The sequence below is a fragment of the Manis javanica genome, chromosome 4, assembly GCF_040802235.1.
Source record: "Manis javanica isolate MJ-LG chromosome 4, MJ_LKY, whole genome shotgun sequence".
NCBI lineage: Eukaryota > Metazoa > Chordata > Mammalia > Pholidota > Manidae > Manis > Manis javanica.
The window spans coordinates 13759202-13777528 of record NC_133159.1 but is presented as its reverse complement, the minus strand read 5'-3'; the positions used below and the strand labels follow the sequence as shown (position 1 = coordinate 13777528).

At 55.5% G+C, this 18327-nt stretch overlaps 1 protein-coding gene across 2 annotated transcripts in view; it reads left to right on the top strand.

Annotated features, from left to right (window-relative positions):
• The window catches only part of IFFO2 (intermediate filament family orphan 2), a 46423-nt gene that overhangs the window by 17897 nt on the left and 10199 nt on the right, over positions 1 to 18327 (top strand). The window contains exons 2-5 of one of the 2 annotated variants that reach the window (XM_017650073.3): positions 13676 to 13736; positions 14981 to 15076; positions 16245 to 16385; positions 17641 to 17780. In XM_017650073.3, the coding sequence (XP_017505562.3) occupies positions 13676 to 13736; positions 14981 to 15076; positions 16245 to 16385; positions 17641 to 17780 (438 nt within the window). The remainder of the gene's footprint in view (positions 1 to 13675; positions 13737 to 14980; positions 15077 to 16244; positions 16386 to 17640; positions 17781 to 18327) is intronic. The other variant, XM_036999815.2, reaches the window with a different exon arrangement.

The window sequence follows — 18327 nt, the reverse complement described above, 5'->3', positions numbered from 1 at the left end:
CACCCGGGCTCTGGGTTCCAGTCCCTGCTCTGCTGCTGCATGGCTTTGTGACCTTGGGCATGTCCCTGCACCCCTCCAAGCTTCAGACTTCTCATTTACAAGTGGCCTGGACTTCTGAGTGTCCCCTTGTGACCTCCTGGGATCCCGCGTTCTGTGATCTGTTTTTTCCACTTGTGCTTGTCTATCCTTGATTAATCCAGGTGGGGTCATTTTCTCTCATTCACAGATGAGACGAGGCCTGGGGAGGTGACCTGCTCAAGGCTGCAGAGCCTTGGTTCAAATCCAGGCTGGGGTGTGGGTGCCAAGTCCTGCCTGGTGGGCTCTTGGGATCTACTGGTCTTCTGACCCCTTATGTGTCCAGACTGCAGATGATAAGGGAAACTTGGAGTCCAAGGCCTCAGGGTTGCTCGGGGTGAAAGCACATGCTCCTCCCAGGGAGTGATGTGGCTTTGATGTGGAGATGACTTTGAGCTGCACACCCACAGGTGCCTTGCATTTACCTGTGTGGCCTCACAGTCAATTGGAATAAACAATGGAGAGACCCAAAGCGCATATTAGGTTTCCAAAATAGCCTTAGGAATTGCTGTTTTTCCTCAGAGCTATGAATATATCCCTGGGTGGGGCACCCCCAGCCTCCTGGGTAAAGACCCCTGGGCCTTCTGGTTCTTGGTCTGGGTGCCCAGACCCCCTGCTGGCTTCTGGACTTGAGCAAGAGCTGGAGCTCCCGAGGGCCGAGAGCTGGCTGGGGCTGAGGGTGAGGGATGGGGTGGAGCATTTATAGGGGCTTGGCCAGGCCTGGCAGAAAGTCAGAGTCCTGGGGGTGGAGAGCTGAGGGCACTAACCTTCCCGTGGTTGGCCCCTTGCGAGGTAGGCCCAGGTGTTGAAGTGAGAGGAGAGGTAGCAGAGTCGTCAGGGACTGTGGGGGTTGTCTGGGGAAACTGAGGCTGTTGGGGATAGGCAGGCAGGAAGGTTGTGTCTAAGGCCACACAGTGAGTCTGCACTGACTCCAGACTGGAGCTTCTAAGGAAGGCCTGGGAGGTGACGTTCAATGCACCCTTTGTCCAGGAAACATTTATTTGTTGCCTATTGTGTGCCAGCCTCCATGCTGGCCTCTGGAGTTGCAGCTAGGAGCTAGAGATGGGCCTGATCTTGCAAGAGCTGAGTTATGTAGGGAGACCAACGGGTGAGCAGATAACCTCAGCAGCAAGTGACTGGGGCCTTTGGAAGTTGGCGTAAGATGAGGAGAGGAAGATGTGACAAAGGGGGCATGTAGAATGGAGCCTCTCAGGGGGAGTATACAGCACATGCCAAGGCCTGGGGGGTGTGGTGCAGCTTGGCATACCTGGGGCTGGCAGTGCCTTGGGGGTGCTGTTTGGTGTTGCCCCATCAAGCATGTGACCTGTTGCTGCCAGGCTCTTCACATGCCAGGTTGGGGGGTTCTACCCTTTCAGAAGAGAGGTATTGGGTCCATTTCTCAGATGAGTTTCATCTCCCAACCCTTGCTCCTTCAGGAAGGCAGAATGTCACCCTAAAGAGGATGAGGGAGGGCGGTGTTCATGGTGGGTGGGGTCTTCTTCGTCTGAGGGAGAGGCAGCCTTTTGACTTGTGCAGGAATCGTGGCACAAAACAGTATTGCTGCAGGAGCTGGGGTGAGGACCCTGGTTTTCCTTGGCTCGCTGGTCAGCTGTCCAGACTTTGGCAGCTGCCGAGCCCTGGGAGAGTGTAGCCTTGTCATACACAGCACTTTAGAGGGGCACCAAAGCCTTTGGTAAGTCTGCACCCTTGACCTATCAGTTCACCCCGCATAGATAACTAGACAGATATGCAGACACGTGTGTAACAGGATGTTCTTCCCAGTGCTGTTTAGACTGCTGGGACTGGGGGTGCCAGTGCATTAGATCTGCAGTGTGCCAGCCACCTGCTCTATCAGCCCACCTGGAAGGGTGCTCTCTGGATACCAGTAAGTGGAAAAAGCATACTTGAAGACCACGTATGGTCTGATCCCATTTTCACTTTTAAAAGATCTCATAAGAAAGCATGGGAAAGGGTGTGCAGCCCGTGTTAATGGTGATCCTCTCAGGGGTGTGTGTGGGTGGGGGTTATAGTTTTGCTTGGCTTACCTGTTTTTTTTCTATTGTGTAACCATTGTAAAGTATTCATGCAATTTAAAACAAGGGGAAAACAAGCAGGTATTTTGTCTTTAAAATGTAAATGGTTGGGATTTTTTGACTAGGTGATACATCAGATCATTCAAAACTAAAATGATACAGAAGGAGAGGAAATTCTGACCATGCTAAAGTGTGGACAAGCCTTGAAGACATTAAGCTGAGTGATTATAAGCAAGTCACAAAAGGACAGATACTGTATGGTTCCACTTACAGGAAGTACTAGAAATAGTTGAACTCAAAGAGACAGAAAGCAGAATGGTGGTTGCCAGGGGCTGGGGGAGGAGAGAATGGGTGGGTAGTGTCTAATGGGTACAGAGTTTTAGTTGTGCAAAATGAAGAGTTCTAGAGATGGGCGGTGATGATAGTTGCAAAATAGTGTGAATGTACTCAATGCCACTGAATTGTACACTTAAAAATGGTTATGCTGATAAGTCTTATAATGTATATTTTACTACAATTAAAAAAGAAAGATACAGGGGACAGAGTGACGAGTGTCCCTCCCACCCCTGTGCCCGAGTCACATGTCCCCTCTCTGGAGGCAACCCCTATTTTCAGTGTGGTGGTGGATTCTTGGTTTCCCTCCTCCTGCCCAGGGTACTGATGGGCGAGGAAAACTCCCATGAGCCCCTCACTCACGGGCAGAGTGAAGTTGCCTCCTGGCCCCGAGAGCCCAGGATAAGCACCCCCTTCCAGCCCCGCTTCAGGGCACGGGGCGGCGAGTACCCAGATCTTCCTGCACTGTTGGATTGGAGGAATTGAGGACCTGAGGCTGGGGGGCCGGGGGGCCTGTCTGGAGAGAGCTTCGGAACGTGCTCTGCCTCTCTCAGTGGGAGGAAAAGTCTCTCAGTCCACTTCTGTGTCCCCAGCACTTGGCTCCCGTGTGGACACTTGGGAAATGTTTGTTGAACCTGTTGTGGGGGAAAGGAGATGCTATCTAAGCCAGTAGCCAGACAGTTGGTCTGTGATGGATGCTCTGAGGCGGCTGGGCTCTGTGTCCCAGAGACACCAACACTCACTCGTTGGGGTGTCCCCAGTGCAGGTCTTGTGCCAGTAGAGGGACTGTCGTGCTGGATTGGACACGAGGGAGATGAGAAGTCCTGCCGTGTGTCTGTTTGACAGCCCTGTGGGTTCCCAGACATTGAGAGCAGGGGGTTTGGTTTGATACTCAGTATCTTGCCTGGTGCCTGGGGTCCTGGCCAGTCCACTCAGTGGAGCTGCCACTCCAGGCTGAGTCACCCATTCTCCACAGCGGGCAAGACGCTAAAGACCATGGTCCATGGCTAATCATAGCTTCCATCAGTTGAGCGTGTCCTGGTCCTGGGAGTTGTGCTCTGTGCTAAGTGGCTAACGCATATTGCCTCACTTAATACACCAGCCCCAGGAGGTAGGAGCTTCTTCCATTAGGCCCCCCACCTTAAAGATGGGACACCTGGAGCACAGGAGGTTCCGTGTTTTGCCTAAAGGCACACATCTGCCCCTCCCAGCATCCCAGTCTGGAGGGGGACAGTGTGGGACCTCTGCAGTCAGTGCCTAGGGGCCTGGGGACAAACTGCAGCCCCACCTTCCATGATTCCCCCACCTTGATTCCCCCCTTGACCCCCACTTGATCCCTCCCTTGATTCCCCCACCATGACTCCCCCCATAGCCACCCCCCCATATTTCTCCACCTTGATTCCCCCCACCATGATTTCTATAAAGCAGCAGAGCCAAATGAAAGACCATTCTGCATATGAAGAAACTGAGTCTGGGAGAGAGGAGGGCGCCGTCTTAGCAGTGACAGGGAGCGTAGGTTGGGGAAGGGGAGCCTGTGTTTATCCGGAGCCTGCATGTGTCAGTTCTTTCGCAAAACTGTAGCAGCCCTGAGCAGGGGGCCTTTGTGATTCCCATTTCACAGTGAACAGAGAGGGAGGCTTACCTGCCCAGAAGCATGTGACTGGTAATGTTGGAATTTGAACCCAGCTGGGTCCAGATCCAAAGCTAGTCCCTTTTTTGCTCACCCTAGCCAGCTGTAGGGGTGGGGGGTTGGGTGGCAGGGCTGCAGGCAGATGAGCCTTGGCCAGTGGAGGTAGAGTGCTAGGGCCTCTCTCACCCAGGTTCCAGAGCCCTGAGAAGTGAGCAAACCGGCAAAGCAAATACCCTGGCGAGGCAGCTCTTTTCCAAGTGAGCAGCTGTGGCCCCGTGGGTCCGCATCTGTACATCTGACCTTGGTATGATCGTTTGGCATGTTTTCTGACTAGTGTGCTGGGGGACATGGTAGAGAATGGGGTTTATGGAGCTGAAGAGACACTCTTACCACTTGCCCTTGGGAGTCAGATGGACCTGGGCTTGACCTGGAGCCTGTTACTGCATCTGAGCCTCAGTTCTCTCATCTATAAAGTGGGAATGAAGACAACTGGTTCACAGAGCTATGGTGGGAGTAGTGACTGGACTAGAATGTAATAAGCATTTTACAGTAAATGCAAGTCCTCCCTTTCTTCTAGGAGAGCAGATCCCAATGGGAGAGGCAGAAAAGTGAAAACTTATAGTATCCCGATGCCACGAGCAAGGTATGCTCCAGGTCTGAAACACCAGGGTGGCCATACTGAGTCATCCTGGGGAAGTCACGATGGGCTCCCTGGGGGTCATGAAGGTGTAACAGGCCTGGAAGAGGTTGGAAATGGTGCTCCAGAAGCAATTTGTGGTGGGCCAGCAATTTGGAACGCATGTTCCTCCTTGCCATGAGGTGCGCATAGAGTCACTTTCCTTTTCAGAGTGGCCTGGTTTGAGGGGAGTGTGGCTTCTAGACAGAGGCACTGGAAGGAGGGTGCTGCCCTGCAGACAGCTCTGAATTATAGGCAGCCACAGATCTGCTGGGTCTCCGAAGGTGTCTTGAGTAACTGACACCCAAGTGGGAGGGGTGCTGGGAACCTGGGTAAATGTGGACACCAAGGAATTGGAACAGGTGACTCATATAATAAACAGTCAAAACCTCGGACTGGCAGGGGGACAGGTGACCAGAGGCTTCTCTGGGCCCAGAATGCGCCTAAATGCCTTGTGCCTGCCAGGGGTGTTCCGTAAGACCATCCAGGCTTTGGCTGGCAGGGCCTTTCCTGCCTTGATTTCACCTGCTATGATGGTGGTCCTTGTCGGGCTAGACCTCAGAGGGCTGAGCATGTGCCCATTCATTCTCCAGGCATGTCTGGGGGTGGGGGGGAGGGGGGCAGAAGCAGGACATTTGGAGGGTTTGCTGGCAGTGCAATGGCAGTGTCAGTGAGAACAGTGGCCAAGGTCACCAAGGGGGCCTGTGCGCCTTCCCTTGAGCTTATTTAACCTATGGCCCCAACAAGGCAGGACTGCTACCCTCACTTTACAGAGAGGAGGCTGCGGTTCCTAGCTAGTGGTAAGTGGGCCTGTCAGGGTCATGCTGTGGCAGACAGCTCTTTGCCTGCCCTTCTTTGTGGGGTTGAGAGAGACTCCTGTCATCTCTGATTCTGAGGCTGAGCAGCTCGCAGCACCTGAGGAGTCGACTGTGGACAGAATGTGTGCACGAACTGAACCAGTGCATATGGCCAACCTGCCGAGCTTGTCACCTACTGGTCGGACACTGGCAGGAGGCTGATGCCAATACCTAGGTAGCTCAGGATGGAGTTGACATCCCTGAGGCTGTCACCTCTTCCTGGTACCAAGGAAGGGCCACATCCAGGCTCTGCAAGTGGTGCTGCAAATATCACATGCGGAGGGACTCTTAGAGATCAATTATAGATGGGGAGACTGAGGCCCAGGCAGAGGAGAGGACTCTCTTTGAATCAGTGACAGCCCAGGACTCAAGCCAGGATCTAGCCCAGAGCCCTGTCCTCCGCAGGGCGCTCGCCTGGGAATTAGACCCCTGCCCACCTGCTGAGTAGCTTCACTCAGACCTCATCTGCTGGGATCCCTGGAGGGGGCTGATGTTTCCGCTGAGTGCAGGCTGTGTGTGAGTGTGCGAGCGCGTGTGTGTGGTGGCAGCATGCTGGGTTGGAGTGCACACTGGATGTGGTGGCTGCTCAAACCCAGTCCATCCAGCTTACAGCCTGTGCTCTGGCCTGCCTGGCCCATTACTGCCTGCCTGTAATGGAATCGGCTGCCCTGGTTAAGTGTTCACATTAAATTAATACCTTCTCTGTGGAGACAATCAGTTGGCATTTAATTTGTGTTTCCTTTTGAGCAGTGGAGTGCGGCTGGGCAGCCGGGCCTCTGCTGGGCACATCTGTGAGGCATCCCCTCCCCAAGCTCAGGGGCTTGGTGCACAGGGAGGAGGGTGGGTGATGTGGTGCCAGGAGGGACCTGCAAGAGCAGGGCTCAGGGGATGGGGGGCCTCCGTTCTGTCGTTCTGTCGTAGCAGGCTAGGGACCGACCCTCCTTTCACTGGAGAGAAGACATGCTCAGGGTGGATCAAAGGAGAGAAGGAAGTCTGGAGGGGAGGGACTCCACGTGTTTCCGCCTTTGGCTGCTGGGAGGAGGACCTCCCTCAGAGGGGTGGGGTCTCACATGTGTTCCCAGCTCCACCCACTCCCACTGCCCTTTTTGCTCCTGTATTTTTTGTGCCACAAGTGTGAATTGTTTGTGACATTAGACAGGCGGTGTGGAATGAGGAAGTTGACTCAGTTGTGATTTCTAATCTCTCTAAGGGGGCTCAGCAGAAGCTAAGGGGGTGGGCAGCTCGTGTCTTCACTTGCAGCTTGGGCCCGGCTGGAGTGCCCACTCAGATCTGTTACCCCCTGGCTTCTGTGAAACTGCATTTGAGGAAAGGGGCCCCCTACTCTGCCTCTCTGCTGGCATCTTCATCTTCCAGCCCAGGTCTTGGTCTAGAGAAGAACCTGCCAGTCTGGACCCCAGCTCTGCCCCAGCTCTGCAGTGATGCCCTGGCCACGGTGCTGTCCACAGCAGAAGGGGAGCAGTGCCTCTGGGCATCTGTGGCTGAGCTCCCGCAGAAGCCAGGGCCAGCACAGAGCCCAGGAGGACAGGTGGGCAGAAGGGCCCCAGGGTGCCCCCGGCCATGCTGCAATGGTGGAAATTGCCCTCTGCCATCTGCCATCTGCCCTACGCCAGAGGCCAGGCCCATGCTTGGCCCAGAATGAAGTTTTCCACTGACAGTTTCTGCTCAGCCTCACCTGAGCTTGCTTCCTATCACCTGAGTGAGTTAGCTGGGGCGTGCCGGCTGTCTGCCCTCCCTGGAAAGGTGTGGAACATTTCAGAGCACCCGCCCAGTGCTCTGAGGCCTGGGGGCTGGAGCCAACCTCCGCACTCAAATTGAGCCACTGAACGTTCATTGCCGGCTGTGTGCCAGGGGTGGGACTGGGTGTTTCACCCAGACCACCCATCTCATGTAGCTCTCACAACCACCCTCAAATGGGGTGGTGTGCTTCCCATCTCACAGATGGGGAAACTGAGGCCCAGAGAGGGTAACTGACTTGTCCAAGGTCACACAGCTAGGAAGTGACAGGGCTAGGATTCAAACCCAGTCTCTTGTCCCCCAGGAGTCTCCAGGACCTTCTCCCCAGAAGCCCCAGGGCTGTCCCTGGAGCCTTAATTGTTTTGCTGGGGCTGCACCCACTTTCCTCTGGAGCTGGGGAGCCTCTTTCTGTGGCGGCACAGGAAGTGAAAAATCTGTGAGTCAGTGCCTCTGCCAGTGACTGCAGCCTGGCTTTCCGTCTGTCCCTCCGTAGGGCAGGCTTTGTCGGCCCCTTTCCTGGCGTCTGTGTGTCATCGTGAGCTGATGGGGGAGGGGGAGTCACTGGCCCTGAGTGTTGGCTGGGGGCGGGGGCTGCTGGAGAAGCTGCCACCCCCTCCCCTCCGTGGCCTTTGAGACTGAAACTTCCCGTCCTCCACGTGGTTGGTTGCCGCAGTGGCTCCTCAGGAATGCAGGAAGACCACATCTGGCTGGGGTGGGTGCTGTCACCTCCCCCTCCTGGCCACAAGCCTCCCGCATGTGGCTCTGCTTGTTCTGCTTCAAGAGTGGCCGAGGCCCCAGATCCCCTCAGCAGTATCATTTTATGGAGTCATTTCCTCTCCCTGCCTTCTTTGGCCTGATTCCCCACCTCCCGTCTGGTCCTGGAGGGCTGTGGGGAGTAGGAGAGGGAAGGTCTCTCTCTGCCCACTTCCTGCCCTGGCCTGGCTGTCCCTCCCCTCCCCACCCCCCATCCCCAGGCTGGCCTTTCCCTGGAGCCGAGTGGTTGGGGCTGAGCTCCTTCTGGGAATTTAATTGCCAGGATCTCCCAGGCTGGGGCCGTACACGTGGAGAATGTTCCAGCAGAAGGGGCTCTGGATGGGGAAGGGGTGAGAGGAGGGGATGCTAGAGGCGTGAGTACAGCTTGGATTCGTTGGTTCGTTGGTTCGTTCATTCATTCATTCATTCATTCATTCATTCTTCATTAAACAAATCTACATACCCACTATTTGACTCCTTACCAAGTGAGGGTAGTTTTAGGTGCAGGAAGTATAGCTGTGAGCATAGTAATGGTAATTATGACCAGTTCTGTGGACTGGGGTGGGGGCTGGGGACCCAGCTTTAGAGCCAACTCCTCTGGTGACTTGTATGAGGGCCCCTCCTCTGTGCCCCTTTTCTTACCTATGACAGGCATCTCACCCATGGCCAGGGCAAGGGTGTGTGAGACCTCCTGAGACGGGTGCTGGAGGGCTTTGCCGTGCTGCCTTGCACACACACATCCAGCTTCCCGACACGTGGCCTCCGCAGTCTGAGCCCCTGCCTGTCCTCCATATTGGCACGGAGGCCCTTTGGGGCTGCCGTCACCCTGGTGCAGTGCCCTGTCCCTGCCGCCATGTGGATCAGCCCAGGGTCTCCTGGGATGCTGTGTGCCACCTCCTTCCCTCTTGGGATCACAAGGTAAAGCCTCCAGGCGGTGGCAGGATTTGAACACTGGTCACTGGATGGATTGGAGTGGCTGGGGGACAGTAGGCGGGGCTGGGGCCAGGAGATGTGCCCTGAGGTGAAGCCAGAACTGTGTGGCTGGGGGCCAGTCGCGTAACTTACAGGGAGTGTAGGAACAGAATGTTTTTTCTTGAGCATCGTTGGGCCCACATTCTGTCTCATTTACAGGTGGAGAGACCCAGGCTCAGAGATGGAGGCAGATGCTGGGGGGAAGCAGAGCCGGGGTTCAGACTCGCATCCCTCTGCCTCCTTCCCCGTGAGCTCTAGCCTGGGCTGGGTGAGTGGAGCGCACATGAACTCCCTGCATGACCCTGGGCCTCAGTTTCCTTATCTGTGCACCCAGAGGTTTGGGCTGAGTGAACTCTGGTCCTTTCAGCTTCCACTTTGGGAGATTCTGAGTGTTATTTCCCCTGTGCAATAGAAACCCCACCTTCCCAGCTGTGTGATCTTGGGCAATGGATTTGGAGTTCAGCTTCCTCATCAGCAACGGAGATAATAATTCTACCTAGAGGTTCCTGTGAAACTTCTGTAAATGTGCCTAAGAGGGATGCCCGACGCATCATTGAGCAGTGGGTCCTGTTAGCTGCTCTGTTAGTATTATCATCCTCTTCCTTGCCGTCATGATCTCTCCTGTCTGCTTCAGAGGCTGCTCTGAGCATCGTGGAGTGAGAGCGCTTGGAGGAGCTGACGTGCTGTGAGCCTGTTGCGGGAGGGTGTCTGCAGGCGGGGGCCGGAGGGCGGGTAGCAGTCCTCCGTGGTCAGGCACCAGCCAGATCTGGGGCTAGGGCCTGAGCACTTTTTGGAGGCGGAGAAGTTGGGGGGTGGTCCCTTCCTGTCCCTGGCATCTGCCTGACTCTTTGGGTGACAGCCATGCATGATGAAATGGCCCAGGGAGATGGCGTCCTAAGGGCTGGCTTCCTCAAGCCGGAGCTCAACGAGGGAAAACAATTGAAGAGGCTGCGCAGGCTTGGGAACAAGATGACATCTGAGCTGAGCCTGTAGAATGAATAGGATTTCAGGAGGCTGAGGAGGGAGGGGAAGGGGAATTGAGTTACCTCTGAGCCTGTTTCCTCATCTGCAAAATGAGGGTGATCGTTGGGGCTGGGTAAGTGATATTGAAACGTTAAGTGTGTCTGAATGCTCACAGGGTGAACACCACCCAGAAGGTGGCCAATAACGTTCCCTCCTCTTCCTTCCCTAACACCTTAAGAGAGAATGTGGAAGTGTTATGAACTATTGGGTCATGGTGGGCAGTGGAGGCTGGGAGTGGTTCAGTAGTCTTGGCCCTGGCTGGAGGTGTCTCTGTGCTCTGAGCCTTCATTTTCTGACCTGTAAGATGGGCAGGGGGTTTCTCTGTAGCTTCACAGTCCGCTGTGTGAACTGCTTTGCTCAGTGATGGGCTGGGCCATGGGCATGAGAATTGGGACAGTAAAAGTTTAAGGGACATGACACCCGCTAACTCCTGACCCATAGTAGGTATGTCCCCTTCTCAGTGTCAACTGGCTACTTCCTGGCCTGCCTGCTGCTCATCTTTGCTTATGCTGGGCCCTCTGACTGTAACACCTGTCCTGCCGAAAGCTTACTCCTGTGGGCAGGTCCAGGTCAGGGGAGGAGACTGCCTGGGAAACAGGTGCTGACATTTTAGAACCCACAAGCTGTGTGCCTTTCCCCACCTGTCTGAGTTGCAGTGAGTGTGGGGCATCTGGGATACCCTAAGGACATCGTCCAGGTCTTTCTGCCCTAGGCAGCCAGAGCAGCTGAAGGGCAAAGCTTTCGTGCACTATCAACCTCGGAGCTAGCAGAGCCAGGTTTTCCCACCGTGCCTGGGAGGCACATCAGCATGGGCAGTGGATTTGGTCTGTCAAGCCAGCTGCTATCAACATGCCCGGCTCTGCCCTGGGTCTTCTGGGAGCAGGTGAGCCGACTGCCCACCCAGCCCGGCTTTGGAAATAAGAGGCCCATGAAATCATTTGTGTAATTCATCAGCTGGGGTGCAGCTTAGAAACCCTAGTGAGGCATGGGGCCACTCAAAGTGCCATCTGCAGGGGCACTTGTTAGAAATGTGGCGTGTCCGCCCCACCCCAGGCCTGCTGAATCGGGTCTGCACATGAACAAGATCCCCGGGTGAGTCCATGCACATCACAGTTGGAGACTTGCTGCTTTAGAGCGTGGGCCAGGCTCAGGTTCCGTTCCTGCTTATTAGCTGTGTGACCTCAGAGTGGTTACCTCACCTCGCCAGGCCTGTTTTCTCATCTGCAAAATTGGTTTTGGGGGCAAGTCTTTATTCAAAATGGTTAGTAACGCCCGTGAAAGCTGGTGAGACGGGTGTGCAGGGCTCTGAGCCCAGGGCGTGGGACTGCTCGGCCATCAGTGGCTGCTTCTGTTGCTCGTGCATCTGACGTCCAAAGACAAGGCTTGTGTTCTCCCTCTGGGCTGACTGGGGGCAGGTTGCTTTCCTTCTCTGGGCCTCGTTTTCTCCATCTATCCAATGAGTCTGCTGGCCCTTGCCCCACCTTCCCCATGAAAAGGCTACTTAAAAGAGAAGTGGGAGAGTGCCAGGCTTCATCCCCAGAGCTGGGAAATGGGGGTGTGTGATGCCCCTGGTGCCTGCAGCTTTACTCCCACTGCCCCCTTCCTGCTGCTCCCGCTTTTGCCAGTAAGACGCAGGAGTGAGGCCAGCTGCAGCCAGTGCCACCCCTGGGCCCTCCCTTGCAACTGTGCTGCCTAGCAGCTTGGAATCAAGTCCCCCACCCCCCTCAGAGCATGTGGCCAGGAGAGATGATTCAGCTTGGGACGCGTGCTCTGAGCCTTGGCCTCTCTTGAGGGGAGCCCCAGATGCCCCATAGTGCTGGGGGAGAGCAGGAGAGTGGCCTGTGAACTTCCACCTGGATTCCTGTGCCCCACCTTGGGCCAGCATCTGGACTCCTGGCTTTGCCCCTGATGTACTGGGTGGCCCTGGGCAAATTCCCTGTATACTCTGGGCCTCAGTTTCCCTCTTTGTACAATGAGGGTGTTCAGCAAGATGGTCCCACCTGGGTTAGACCTTTAAGTTCTCGCTCTGCCCCTTAGCTTCCTCTGTGTCCTTCATCCCCAGCAGGAGCCCAGCCCCAGCCGGGCTGCCCAGTAGGTCCTGGGCCCTGCAGCCCACAGCAGATCTGGGCCAGGCCACCAATGCCAGTGGCTGGTGAAGAGGACAGGGAGCTTGGGAGTGTGTGTGTCCTCCAGGAGCCCTGGCCAGGGCCATCTCGTCTCGTGTGGGAGAGGGGAGGAATTTTCCTCTGTGTGTGCAAACAGTATCCGTTTTCTCTTGTTTCTAAAAGCTGGTGACGTAACTCACTCTTGATCCATTCCTCCCCTCTGGCCTATTTTTAGCCGGCCCCGACAGCATTCTAAAAGGCTTCCAGACTTGCCTGCTCTGAGGCCATGTAGGGAGCTTGGTATGGGGTGAGGAAAGACAGAAGCTGTCTATATGTCCCAGGTCAGAGGGAGGGAAGGAACCTGTCCTGGCTTCCCTGGGGGAGTAGGGGGACCCCAGTGGGGAGCCAGGCTAGGGCTCTGAGGGACCCAGGTCTGCAGGAGCCTGGCAGGCTTATGGGTGTTCCGTCTGAAGCCTCAGCCTGGCTTTGGGCCCCGCTCCCCCTGTCCTCGCCCTGACCTCAGGTACCTGACCCTGTGCCTTGCTTCCCTCACCTATAGCATGGGATAGTGGTGGCACTGTGCAGGAGGGTCATTACGAGGATTGAGCGATGCCATGCAGAATGGTGCCTAGCACAAAGTAAGCCCATGGTTAGGCTGAGCCAGTATTGTTGTGGTGATCATAACTATTATCCTACCCTACTTCTAGTTAATTTGGGGAATGCTGTGAGCCCCCTGTGCCTTCTGCCCTCTGTCCTTCCTGTCCAGCTTCACCAACACCCGCATGAATGAGATGAAATGCATAAAGCCCCTGGAACAAGGCCTAACACATAATAAGTGCTCCATAAGTAAGAGCAGTATTCATTGCTCTCTGTTTCAATGTGATGAAACAGACCTGGGTTTGAATTCCAGCCCCAGCCATTAACTAGCTATGTGTCTCTGGGGAAGACATTTAACCTCTCTGAGCCTCAGTTTCCTCATCTGTAAGAGAGAGATAGTATTAGTATGTAGGAAATTTCTGGTTAGGGTATGCTGTAGGACCCGTAGGCTCCAGGACGGCAGAGGTTGCACAGTAAAAGTTTGTTTCTTGTGGGGGCAAAGGAGCCTGAGTGTGGTGCTGGCTGCAGCCTGGCTCCTGGGCGCCAGCCTCAGCACCGTGTAGTCGGCAATGGCAGGAGCCCTTTACGGTTTGCGTGAAGGAGGATGGCCCTCCCTCCTGCCGTCGTCCATGGTGCTGTGCTCATGCCTGGAAGCAGCACTTACCACCGCCACCTGCTGTTACAGTTAACTGTCAACCTGGCTGTCCTCCGCCCCCACCCCACCTTAGACTGGGAGCTCCTAGAGGGCAAACAGTGATGGGCTCTTCCTGCCCCTTCCCTGCCCAGTCTAGGGACAGGCATTGTGTCGGAGGGCCGGATTGGCATGGGAAGGCCACCCTCTGACTACCCGTTCTTGGCTTTTGCAGGTGGGAGGAGGAGCTTGCCAAGCGCATGAACCTGCAGACCATGGTGGACACGCTACAGGAGGTAAGAGCCCTCTGAGGTCCTGACCAGAAGGGTTTTGCTGGTAAACCGTGTGGCCAAGGGTACAGTCTTCACAGGGCAAAGCCAGGGACAGTTCCCAGCACAGTCCTACTCTGTGTCAGCTCCTCAGCTTCTTCTTGATGGAGCCAGGAGGCCTTCAGAGCTGGGAAGGGAGCAGCACGGTGTTGCAGAAAAGCTCAGGCACAGGAATTGGGAAGCCTGAGTCCACATCTGGGCACTGCCTTTATACTTGCTGGGTGATCTTGGGCTCATGGCTCTCCTCTCCCACCTCTTTCTCTCCACCTGAGGCTTGGGCTAGGTAGTCTCTAAGCCCCTTGCCCCCCTCCCCCCCCGCTTGCAGGAACTATTTGGGGGCTGAATGCCTTGGAGAGGGCAGGTGGGCATGTGCCCGGTGGGCTTCCGGGCTTAGCAGGCTCTCTGTGACAGGTATGAGAACGTTCCCTGCCTGATCTGGCTCCATGTGTTCTGCGCTCTGCTACTCATCTGCCTGCAGTATGCACCGGGCAGCAAACTTCATGTCTTCAGCCTCTGTTTTACTCTCAGGAAAATGGGCACAAAAGTAGCAACCCCAAGAGAAGGCATGGTTCTTCCAGTTTTAATTCCTTTGTGATCTTTAAAGCATCAATCTTCTAAGAACATTAGAGACGGATTAAAATGTCAGTATGTAGAAAGAAAAGAGTGAATGTTCCCCCTCCCTTTCATAACAGAAGCTCTTCTTATTTTATAAACATAACAGGTTCATGGTCAAATATTTGGAAAATTCAGAAGAGCACAGAGAAGAAAATAAAACTTACTTCCAGTTCTACCCCTCTACGGTTGATAAACTTGTGTGCCACCTTCTAGTCTTTTCTGTGCAAACATACCTATATTCTCGATGTGGACACTCAGTTAGGTGGACATGTGATGTTGCCATTTTTGTGATCAGAGGTGGTCAGCTATCAGCAATTTCCCATGGATCGACCTAATACTTTAACCTATGGGGATCATTTGTTACATTAAACTGCTCTTTTTCCTACAATAAATGTACCTTTGAGAAGTGTTTTCAGCTGAGCCTTGCAGTGAGCAGGGCTCAGCGGGAAGCCAGGCTAGGATGAGGTCCTTGGCACCCCTTCCCTGACACTCAGGTGCCCAGCCTGGTTAGATGTCAGGTGTCCAGGGATCTAGTCCCTTCTACCTATCAGGGTGCCTGGCCCCCCTAAACGCTTCCCCATCTCCATCCTCTGTAGGCTGCGCAGGAGGCCGAAGCCATTCAGGAGGAGATGAACGAGAAGATCGAGAGACTCAAGGCTGAGCTGGTGGTGTTTAAGGGGCTCATGAGTGATGTAAGTGCTACCAGCTGCTGACCTCAGGCATCCTGATCTCCCCCCAACACCCATCATGCAAGATGCTTCATTCACTCCGAGGCTCCAGAGCTCGGCTTCTAGTTAGAGTCCTGGCTGGCTGCGTTTGACCCGTGAGGGTGACGGATGCATCGCAGACCAGGCGCCCTCCTCCCATCCCCTCCCCACTTCCGCTTCCCTTGGTCTGAGTAGAGATGCATTAATCTGCCGCTTAACCCATCCCGCCCTCCTCAGGGCTCCTCTGATGCCTGTGTGTTTGCTCCACTCCTTCCCAGCTCGCCTTGAAGAGGGCGGGTGGTAGCCGTAGCCCCTGTGTCGGGGCACCGTGTGGAGCCCATGGCAGGCTGAGGGAACCCCCAGGTCTGGTCTTTGTCAGCCTGAGAGGCTCCCCAGGCCAGCAGCCTTGAGCAGGGTTGCTTTATGAAGTTGGGAAAGACCAATGTGTGTGTCCTTCTGACAGCTGGAGCCCCTCTGAGTAACTGTGGGTGGGGGAAGGTGTTGGCAGCAAAGGCCTCCTTCCTGCTGGGGACCCAGGTTTCCTGCCACCTTCGAGCGGTGGGCTGTGTGTGGGGAGAGCTGCCAGGAAGGAGGAGGAGCCCAAACATGGGTGACAGCCTGATATGTGAAGCTGGCTGAGGCTGGAGGAAGCTCCAGGGGCTCCAGGGGGAAGCCACCTGGCTTCCCCTCACTGGGGTCAAGGGGACCCCTCACCCTAGGTGACCCTGCTGTCAGCTGAGGGAGGAATTCCGGAGAGAGCGCCGCCTTGGAAGGCCCCTGGGTCAGGGCAGGTGGGGCGTGAGGGGTGGGGAAGAAAGGAAGGCTTGCCAGTAGGCCTTGTCTTTTTTATCTTTGCTCTAAAAACATTAACACTGACATGTCTGCCAAGAAGAGGCCTTCCAGCCCTTAGGGAGACTGCAAACACAGCTGTGTGTTGTCCACTCGGCACCAAAGCCTTTAGGTCCCGTGGCCCCTCCACCCCCTTCCCCAGCTGGAGCAGCACCGGCCAGCCCTTCAGGCCCAGGAAAAGCTCAAGGCTCCCCTCATATTCGGGGGCCCACCCCTCTGCTCAGCAGGAGCCCGGGAGCGACTCCCCTGGCCCCTGGCTAGCTCCATCCCCTGCTCATGTAACCCCCTGCTGTCCTCCCTGCAGCCCATGACAGACCTGGACACAAAGATCCAAGAAAAGGCCATGAAGGTGGACATGGACATCTGCCGCCGAATCGATATCACTGCCAAGCTGTGCGATGTCGCACAGCAGCGGAACTCGGAAGACGTGTCCAAGATCTTCCAGGTGAATAGGGCCACCCTGCTCACCAGCCACCACTCCCACCTGCCACTGCCACCCTCCCGGAGCGGCCTCCAACCCTGCCTGGCCAACCCCTGTTTCCCTCACATCTTGCCCACTCCCTGTTCCCCAGAGATAGGGTTTACCCAACTCACCAGGGAAACCGAATCAGGGCTCGCAGACTCTTAGGTTCATCTGACTCCATCGTCAGGGCTGACGGCTTCAGACCCGAGGGGGTCATGTGATGGGCTCAAGGAAGGAAATGGCAGAGCTGGGACTAGAACTCAGGTCTCCTGACCCTCCAGGGCTCAGTCCACCAGCTGGCCCACTCTGGGTCCACTGCCCCACTTCCTGCCTCCGTGTACCAGAACTAGGCGCCGTCACCAAGGTCGGGGAGAGCCAGCCAGGCTGTGGGAGCGCTGGGTGAGCCGGCCTGAGCCTTGGCAGATGAGCTCAGAATTCCGAAAGAGTTGCTGTCAGCCTCTCACTATTCTTCATTCCCCTGAAGAGTCTCTCAATTCCCAACCCCCCCCAGTGTGCGAGTGTCCTGAGAAGGCAATGGGTCAGCACTGGCCGCTGTTCTCTGGAGAGAGCTTGGGGACTTGTCCGGCTGCCTGAAGGGCACATGTCATTCTCTGAAGGCTGCTTCTTGAATTTGGGGTTGTGGTTTGGCTTTTGCTTGAGCCCAGGGCAATACAGTGTGTTGTTGCTGTAAGCGTGTGACTTTGGGTATAGCTGGCTAAGAGCTGGGCTTCCCTGGAGCCCTTTGTCCACCTCTGTGGAAAGCACTGGGGACCATTTCAGCCTCTGTCTGGTTTGCTCATGTCTTGCCTGCTTGAAGTGGAGGGAGCCTGGTGACCTTGGGCCACCTGCCTGTCGCCTTTGCATGTGAGCAGCTAGGCCTCTGTGAGGGGTTCTCCTTCTCTCTGGCTGGCCCGGAGACATTTCAGGTGACTCTGGCCCCAGTCTGGCCTGCTGCTTCCCCCAAATCATGAGGCTCCTTCTAGCGAGTTGAGCCAGTCCAGCCACCAGGGCAGGAAAGGGTCCAGGCTGTCTGTGTCGTCCACCTGCATGTCGCCCCCATCATGCTTCCTGCTAACACTGCCTGCTTCTTAGAGGAGCTGTTCATCTTTCCTGGCAGTGGCTGGCCCCAGCCACACTCCATCCATTCTATGGGAGGCCGGCTCCTTTCCCAGACCACCCCACCGTCTGTCCCAGAAGAACCTCCCAGTTAACCTTGATCTCTTCCTTTCTGGGTCAGGTGGTCCCCAAAAAGAAAGAGCGTAAGGTGGCTCCAGACGATGACATCTCCGAGCAGGATGGGGAAGTGAACCGGTTCTCTGATGATGAAGTGGGCTCCATGAATATAACAGACGAGATGAAACGCATGTTTAACCAGCTGTGAGTACCTCTGCTGCCCAGCACAGGGGGGACCTCTCCATTCCCTCCCCAGACGGCTAGGGCAGGGGTGACGAACTGGCGGTTGGAGCTGAAAGTAGCCCACAGATGTGTTTTGTTTGACCGGCATTGGGCTCTGAAAGGATTTGGATTCATTCTCAACATATACAATATGGGGAGTTTCACATTTTTAGAAAGAGACAAATGGTAGCTGTGGTCTTACTTGTGTGCTAGTCTTGATCAAGCCTTAGACGTGCTCTCACTAGTTGTCCATGTGGTGGGGTGGCTGAGCTGATCCACACGCTGGGGCCCGCCATGCTGGTGGGGGGAGGGCTCCTCCATCTGCACGGTGCTCTACGAGGTCATTTCACTGACTTCGATCAATGTAGGAGGTAGGTTTAACATTCCCCTTTTGTAGATGAGGATACTGAGGCTCAGAGAGGGGAAACAACTTGGTGGAGGGCACTCCACTAAGATGTGGCAGAGCTGGAATCAGAGCTAGGCTTGTCTGCCTGTGTTTTTTTACTAGGAGGGGCTGCCTGGCTTCGAG